Consider the following 9,089-nt stretch of genomic DNA (forward strand, 5'->3'; position numbering starts at 1 on the left):
AAAGTGCTCAACACAGGTTGGGTTTGATCTGCCTTGACCGCAGCAGACTCGGATGCAGTCTTTGGATTAATTCCGTTTGTCAACCGCGGCGATAAATCCCAAAGCCTCACCCGAACAGAGAGGCCCAAAAAAAAAGACAACATTATTTTATATTAAGCATATTCAAAGACTTTTGGGACATTTCTATCTGTAAAAGAAATCACAACAATCGGAGTGGGTACTGTGCGCACTTCGCTTCTATGGGCACAGCGCCACTTCACAGTTGGCTGTAATTAGGTTCCGACATGGCCCTGATCTGACCGAAGCTGCTGTCCACTGGCCCTGATCTGACCGAAGCTGCTGTCCACTGGCCCTGATCTGACCGAAGCTGCTGTCCACTGGCCCTGTGCAACACCTTTCCCCTATAGGGCTTCATGTAACCGCAGAGCCGACTCTACTGGCCCTTGTAAGACGTCATCCCTAGGGCCTCATGTTGAACTGTACCTAGTGTGTAACTTGCAGTACAGCCGACTCTTTACTGAGTAACTATTACTGCCATCAGTACTGTCTTTACTGGTCACTCTCAACACAAGCGGTCAACTTTGACCTTGTCTTGAGTGTTTGAGCAGCGTGGACAACCGAAGCTACACACCTGCGTCATGACTTCCCAGAATGTGTTGCCTGAGTTTTTTTTTTTTTTTTTTTTAAACTTGGCAAATCTCTGACTTGGCTCTTTCAAGGCATGAGGACAACAAACACAAATGAAAAAGAAAAACAGAAGAACGGTCACCTCGCTGGGAGACACAGGGAAGAGCCCCGGGGTAGACCAGTGGTGGTAAGGGCTAGTAGGGACGCAAGTTAACACAGTTGTTCAGCCCATTCATTTTCCTACCACTCTCAACCAATCTGACATGCCAGCTACCACTCACACGCACACACACACAGACTTACACACACACGCGCACGCGCACACAGACTTACACACACACAAGCACGCGCACACAGACTTACACACACACAAGCACGCGCACACAGACTTACACACACACACGCACACAGACTTACACACACACGCGCACACGCACACAGACTTACACACACACAAGCACGCGCACACAGACTTACACACACACAAGCACGCGCACACGCACACAGACTTACACACACAAGCACGCGCACACAGACTTACACACACACGCGCACGCGCACACAGACTTACACACACACGCGCACGCGCACACAGTCTGAACAACATCTCTGTTAAGAGGGAATACAGACACCCATGAACAGTTCTGCTTGTAGAAAACTAAACTACAACTGTAAGGCGTTAGTGTTATTTACAGAGTTATTGAAGAGTCAGAAAGAGGAGTCTGAGAGGCTGCCACCAGGGGGCACCAAAGCAGGACTAACCCCACACCATCCACCACATGAGAGCAGCACTTCCCCCATTCAACACAGCCAGGGTCCACACTACAGTGTGTTTTAGTGCAGCTGAGCAGGAACAAATAAAGCAGCTAATCAATCATAATGATTAGTTCACTGAATGAGTGGGCATCTTTGCAACTAAAGTGCAACGCCCATGGTGACAGAGAGAGTGTGTTCAAAATAAAAGTATCCTTCATAAAGTTATGGACTTTGCACTGTAAAAAATCACACCACTGATCGGTGCGAATGACGACCTGCTCCACTGCCCCTAGTGGCCAGCCCTGGTCCTGCAGGAAGCACTGTGTGTGTACTGGAGGCTAGACACATGGCATACAACACAGCAGGACCACAAGGGTGTGTGTGTGTGTGTGTGTGTGTGTGTGTGTGTGTGTGTGTGTGTGTGTGTGTGTGTGTGTGTGTGTGAGATGCATCAAGGCAATCAGCTGGAATGTATAGATCAAAAACAATATGGTTGCTAAGGAACAGATGAATTCTAAAACAGCAGGAGGATGCTACCAACATGAAGTGTGTACTTTGTGTGTGCACAAGCTAATAAGAGCACCGCCTGCACATACTCATTCGTCAAGATGAAAATAAACTCAACAAACAGCACAGAAAAAAAACAAACAAACAAACAAACAAACAAACAAACAAAAGACAACTCCCTAAACAATGCAAACTCCCCAGCCAGTAGAGAGCTCAGCGATCTACCAGCTAGACCTTCGTTAGAGGCCATCCGGACCTCCTGTCTAAGAGAAACAACACCAGGGCAGAGCCGGGCACTTCTGACCAGAACACTACGACCTGCGGTCGACACTTAGGGATTACTAAGGGAAACAGCACCGTATGACGTCATGACACTTAAAATGTAACGTTGAGTAAAAAAGGCGTTTTTGGCAAAAATCTCTTCAAATGACACGAGAAGGTTAACTGGTTAGCGTTAAGAGTAAAACGCACACACACACACACACACACACAAAACTAAATTCTGACTGCTGTATCCTGGTATGGAACATTATGTGCATGTGTGTGTGTGGGAGCACGAAGGTTAGGCCATTGGGAACCCTTCACTTAAATTAATGATTGGCAGCCAAAATCCCTTTTGTAAACATAACATAAAGTAACATAATGTACAAACACACTTCCACACACTCTTTACTCATCCCACCCACCCAACCCAACGCACGCACACACGCACGCACGCACACACACGCACGCACGCACGCACGCACGCACGCTCACACAGTCCAATAAGAAAGGAGACCGTGTCCCCAAAGAGCAGCCATGTCTCCCAGTCAGGTTAGGGCCCCCATCATGTGTAACACTCTTTTCTGTGTGTGTGTGTGTGTGTGTGTGTGTGTGTGTGTGTGTGTGTGTGTGTGTGTCTTGTCCACGCGTTTTCCTCATGTGAAAAATGGACTCCTTCCATTCGTGTCCAACGCAGCAGGGGAACTGAGAAGGGGAGATGTGTGTGGAATCTGAACGGAACCGTACACATACGTCGTCTACATACGTGTGCTGTATACCTGCAACTGTGGACATATACAAGTGCGGATACAAAATAGCTTATAAACGGCAAGAACAACGGAAAACCAAATAAAATGTTGAACAAAAAAAAAAGCCTGCAGCAAAATTACAAATGTGACCGGAGGTGTGGCAGATATTTTTTTTCTGTGGTTCCAGTCTTGTTCTCCAACTTCTCTTGTTTCTTTTTTCTAAAAAAAATCCCCCCTCCCCCATCTTACCAAACTTGCCCTCTCCTCCCCAGTCAGGCAGGCAGCAGAGGAACGTTTGGCCTCCTGTGGGAAGGATGCAGTGGTAGTTGTCATGGCGACACTTCCTGTTCAGGGGAAGGCCGCGAGGCACCGGTGGCTTGGGAAGGGACGACTTGACTCCACCTCTGAAAGTGTTTGTGTGAATGTGTGCGTGTGTGTGCGTGTATGAAGAGAGTGGGGCCTTACACAAACCCCTGTGTCATGTCTTTCTCTCCATACACATGTATATATCCACAAACACATATACACATGCACACACACACGCACACACACACACACAAACAAGCCGCATATAGGCCGGTGCTACAGCAGCACACACTTGTCCTTGTCCTTGTCCTTGGGCTCCTTGCGGGCCTTGCGGTCCCCAGCCGAGGGCTGCTTCCCTGGGCTGCGGCGGGCCCCTGAGGCCCCTGCTGCTCCTCCATCTCCAGGGGCCCCCGAGGCTGCAGCCACTGCTGCTGCTCCTGCTGGGGCCCCGCGGTGCGCAACGTCGCCCCCTGCTGCCCGCTGCTCCACCTGTGCTTGCTGCTGTGGACACAGAGGGAGTGGGTGAGACAGATTGTGTGTGTGTGGAGATACTTGTGTGTGTTAGGGGTGGGCGATATATATCGTCTGCGATAATATCGTGATTGTTGTTTTAAAGATGTGCAAATTTACATTATCGAGTATTTAAATTACTTATGGGGAAATAACACCCGAAATCAGGCATTAAAACCTCATACATTCAATAAATCCAGGAGGTGTATGCGAGAGAAGCCCCTGGCTGCTGCAGAGCAAGTGTCACATGATCGCTATAGTGGTCCACGTTGTCACATGCACGCCTAATGTTTATTTTGTGCAGCTAGACTAGGCTCCAGTACTTGGGATTTTGTGCCGCTACTTCTGTTCAAGTAGCATTGATGAGAGTCACGTTTTTTCCTACATGGTATTATATGGAGGCCTTTGAGTATTTTAATAGTCAGTTGTAAGCAAAGAACTCTTCTCATGTAACCCTTTTGTAAATGGACTGAAGTTTGGTCTAAATATCTACGTTTATCGATTATGCTAACCGTTAGCATCCCTATGGGATTTCTCATATACATTAGCCATAAGCTAACGCACTAGTTTCTATTCTGTAACTTGGAATGCTAGCCTACATGATTGCTCTTAAACAAAACATGAAGGAAATAACTGAGATGCACTCTGTTGGTCTGCTTCATTTTACAGTGAATCCTAAGTAAAGGTTTTTGAAAGGAACTTCAGCTTCAGACTTTCTCATGTCATTGCCACACACTCAAGTGGGGGCAGAATTGGAATGTGTCATAGAGTGACAATGCATTGGTTGATTTGGTTAAAAAGTCACAGGTTAGGTTATTGGTTATTATTGTATTGATGCTACTTATAAATAATGAGCTGTAAAGCGACTCAAAAATGTTTTTTATAAAAAATGTTTAGGATATCGACTAATTATCGTTATCGTCAAAATCACAAAAAAATATCGAGATATTATTTTTTTTGTCCATATCGCCCCCCCCCTAGTGTGTGTGTGTGCTCATAATGTCGCCCTTTACTGCCTATACATATATATACACATACATATACATATACACATACACATACATATACATACATGAGGTAAAAAAGAGGATCTAGAATTACAATTCAAATTTGAATTAAAGGAAGTAGAATTCTATGAAATTAGAAGAACTGCTGCATACATAATTTCAATGAAGCTTTACAGTATCATGTCAGATATGAGTCCATTGCATATGCTATAAATAATATTCGCTTGAACTACGGGTAGACATTACATTCCATTACCAGGATATGTTTCACCCCAGCAATGAATGTTAAAAGCACATTTTTCTGTTGTGTGGAATTTCTTTGAATTGCCATGAAATTAATTCCACTTGTCATTCCAATTCCAATTGTGTGTGCGTGTGTGTGTCTGTGTGTGTGTCTGTGTGTGTGTCTGTGTGTGTGTCTGTGTGTGTGTCTGTGTGTGTACCTGTGCCTGCTCCTGCTCCTGGTAGTACTGTGATGCGCGGCGGTCCTCCTCCTCCTGCAGCTTCTTGGCCAGCTCCAGGTCACTGAGGCCTTCTGGGAACTGATCCCACTGCAGCTCCTCACCCTGCTGCTCCTGCTGCAGAGACAGAGCCATCAGGTAGTCCTGCAGGGGAGGGGGGAGGAGAGAGGGAGAGAGAGGGAGGGAGGGGGGAGGAGAGAGGGAGAGAGAGGGAGGGAGAGAGAGGGAGGGAGAGAGAGGGAGAGAGGAGAGAGGGAGAAAGATAGGGAGAAAGGAGAGAAGGAGGGAGAGGGAGGGAGAGAGAGGGAGAGAGGAGAGAGGGAGAAAGATAGGGAGAAAGGAGAGAAGGAGGGATAGGGAGAGGAGGGAGAGGGAGAGGAGAAGGAGAAAGGAGAGAAAGAAAGAGGAGGGAAAGAAGCAGAGAGGAGGGAGCGAAAAAAGAGAGATGGAGTGTGCAGTCAGAGACAGAAAGAGAGATTAGAGAGGGAAAGATGGAGAGAGAGAGAGGGGGGGGGAGAGAGAGGGGAGGGGGAAAGAGAGAGGGGAGGGGGAGAGAGAGAGAGGGGAGGGGGAGAGAGAGAGAGAGAGAGAGAGAGAGAGAGAGAGAGAGAGAGAGAGAGAGAGGGGAGAGGGAGAGGGAGATACATAGAGGGCAGGGAAAGAAGATTATAGTATTTTACATTAACCACATCAGTGGCACATTTCATCTGAGTGACATCCACTAAGGTATGAGGTGATGCATGCAACCCATAGTCAAGAGTTTCCCCCAGGGTGAGTGTGTGTGTGTGTGTGTGTGTGTGTGTGTGTGTGTGTGTGTGTGTGTGTGTGTGTGTGTGTGAGAGAGAGAGAGAGAGAGAGAGAGAGAAAAGAGCAGAAAAGAGAAGAGAGATCCTTTACAAGAGAAATGTCTGCCAAGCGTGAAGAATGAGAGCTAATGGCAGGACACACACACATACACACACTCACACACACCCCAGCCACCATCACCCTCTAATGTTACTGTGTGTGTGTGTGTGTGTGTGTGTGTGTGTGTGTCAGAGATATGTATAGCACTTTGGCCTTTGATGATGTAACTGATTGAACAGTGCCGCATGTGCATCTAGAAGTGGACTCACTCACTCACACACACACTGTCTCACACACACACTCACACGAATGAACCCACACATGGTTATAGTGAAAAGGTATTCAAGCATGCAGACTGAGGGTCATGTGGGATGTTGATGTGGGCTCTCTCTCCCTGTGTGTGTGTGTGTGTGTGTATGTATGTGTGTGTGTGTGTGTGTGTGTGTGTGTGTGTGTGACTATGGGGGTTGGTGTCTGAGTTAGGCTTTTAACATTCATTATTCATACATTCATTATATACTGGGGCATCCGTGGCCTACTGGTTAGGGAATCGGACCAAAGGGGGGTTAAACAGCTCTCCCACATCCTTGAGCAAGGCACCTAACCCCCAACTGCTCCTTTTGAACAAGGCATCTAACCCCCAACTGCTCCTTTTGAACAAGACACCTAACCCCCAACTGCTCCTTTTGAACAAGACACCTAACCCCCAACTGCTCCTTTTGAACAAGACACCTAACCCCCAACTGCTCCCCAGGCGCTGGACTAAGGGCTGCCCACTGTGTGGTTATACTCCTAGTGTGTGTGTGTGTGTGTGTGTGCACACTACACCTGGATGGGTTAAATGCAGAGAACAAAATGTCCTCACAGGACAACCCCCTTCCCCTTAATTCAAGGACTGTATAGGGCAATACATTCTATTCCAATACTGTATAGGGCTATACGTTCTATTCCAATACTGTATAGGGCTATACGTTCTATTTCAATACTGTATGGGGCTATATGTTCTATTCTAATACAACTGATGACAGACACAGAGGTGTGGTGAGATGGATAAATGTGCGTGCGTGTGAGCATGTCCGTGTGCGCCATATATCCATATAGTAGTTTCCCACTATCGGATGTCTGATGGGTGCTGTCATTCTTTGTGTTTATGAAGCCTCGCTCACACTTCTTAAACAGGAAAGGGGCTCTATGTAGGGTTACAACAGGAAATAAAAACATATGAAAGGGGCTCTATGTAGGGTTACAACAGGAAATAAAAACATATGAAAGGGGCTCTATGTAGGGTTACAACAGGAAATAAAAACATATGAAAGGGGCTTTGTAGTTTAAAACAGGGTTTTGTTGTTTAAAACATTCAAAAGTTACATAGAAATAAAAACAGAATGTGATGAGACACAATGTTTCACATGTTAAAAATGCTCTGTGTTGCCCAAATATCCACTGAAGTTAGCATGCAAGCCACCCAGTGCTGGACTGTCTCTTTTGTAATACAGTAGAACCTTGACAAAACCTTCCACAACTCTGAAGCTTTAATAGTCCGGTCATGCATGGCCCGTCATTTCCAGACCAGGCTGAGCATGTTTCTTGGATCATTGTTGGTACATGTTAAACATGCTATAAACTAGGCTGTTCCAGGCGCTACATCTTTCTGAGGGGACGCTGGTTGGGGGTTATAATATTCTTCTATATAGGGTCATTTGGGACCTCTGCAAACCACATACAACTCCCTTTAAGACAGGCCAGGATGACTAGAAATGGTCTGTCAGTCATCCTTATAATCTGTTGATCTTGTATCCAATGTGTGTTGTAATAATTTCTACACAATATGTCTTCAAATCTGACACATGGTTTAGAAGAGGCTATAATGTGGAAACACTACAGGTGTGTGCATGTTTGTTTGTTAGTGTGTGTGTGTGTGTGTGTGTCACCTGGTCAATCTGGTCCTGCTGGCCATGGTAGACTGTCTCGGGGTCCGAGGGTGGCCGCAGGCGGAACTCCGAGTCACAGAAATTTCCGTCTCCATCCACATTATGAAGACTTTCCCACACAACCTTCTCTTCCGTTAGGAAGCCCTGGTCAGTCACCAGCAAATACAGCTGCCCCTACACACACACACACACACACACACACAAACGTTACGAATACTCTACCACAGGGGTCCCCAACCTTTTATGTACCATGGACCGGTTTGTTTCCTAATGTTTTTTTCACGGACCGGTGGGGGGGTGGGGGGGGGGGGGGGGGGTGGGTCGGGGGTTCCATGTTCCATATGTGTTGTGCATGCGCATTACTTGAAAAGCTCCAGTTATGTATGAACAGTGAAGGTAAAGATCTCTTAAACATGTGAAAAACGTGAACTTGAAGAAGTGAAAATTGAACAATATGAACTATGAATATTGAACAACTTGAAGCTACATCTATGAGTGTGAACATACTTAACAAAATATGGGAACAAAACATAGGAACTAAACGTGCATTACGAATATAATCAGTGGGAGCCCTGTGCTTGTTTCCCTGCAACAAGAAGGTTCCATCTGGGGGTGATGGAAGACAGTGACACCCTCAGTGTGTTTGAAATGTCCAGTCGATTGCGCAATTTGGTCTAAGTTGCAGTCATTGCAGAAAACCCGGCCTCGCATAGATACGTGGTGGGAAATGGTAGCAACGTTTTCAGCGCTTTTACGGCTATCTCGGGATATTCTGCTTTGGTTTTGATCCAAAAACCCGCCAGAGAGGTTTCCTTATACACACTCTTAAGACCACCGTCATTTGCAATTTCGATCAACTGCTCTTCCTCCTGCGCTGACAAGTTAGGACTATTCGGGATATTGACAAATGGGTTGCGGACCCACTCATTGGTTTGCCGTGGATCTTTGGAGGATGGGAAGTAATGCTCAAACTCATTTGAAAGCGCAACAAGGTGATCGCGCACCAGCTGCGAGAGAAAGGGCCTTGCCTCAGTCTCTCCCAAAACCCCCACTACTGTTTGGAACATATCAAATACCCCCCGGTCCACTCGTCGTCCCCACAAATCAAGCTTGCTTTAAATGCAGCGA

General features: G+C 46.5%; 1 protein-coding gene across 3 annotated transcripts in view; it reads right to left on the reverse strand.

The window, feature by feature from the left end:
* Nucleotides 1–2,726: 2,726 nt before the first annotated feature.
* mindy2 (MINDY lysine 48 deubiquitinase 2) overlaps nt 2,727–9,089 on the reverse strand; it is a 30,137-nt gene continuing 23,774 nt past the window's right edge. The window contains exons 7-9 of one of the 3 annotated variants that reach the window (XM_042075274.1): nt 7,962–8,135; nt 5,167–5,301; nt 2,727–3,707 (exon numbers count right to left, since the gene is read on the reverse strand). In XM_042075274.1, coding sequence (XP_041931208.1) covers nt 3,483–3,707; nt 5,167–5,301; nt 7,962–8,135 — 534 coding nt within the window. In that variant the 3' untranslated portion in view covers nt 2,727–3,482. Of the gene's footprint in view, nt 3,708–5,166; nt 5,329–7,961; nt 8,136–9,089 lie in introns of all 3 variants that reach the window. The other 2 variants (XM_042075273.1, XM_042075272.1) reach the window with 2 other exon arrangements.

This window comes from Alosa sapidissima, chromosome 20, assembly GCF_018492685.1.
Source record: "Alosa sapidissima isolate fAloSap1 chromosome 20, fAloSap1.pri, whole genome shotgun sequence".
In the NCBI taxonomy this organism is placed as follows: domain Eukaryota; kingdom Metazoa; phylum Chordata; class Actinopteri; order Clupeiformes; family Clupeidae; genus Alosa; species Alosa sapidissima.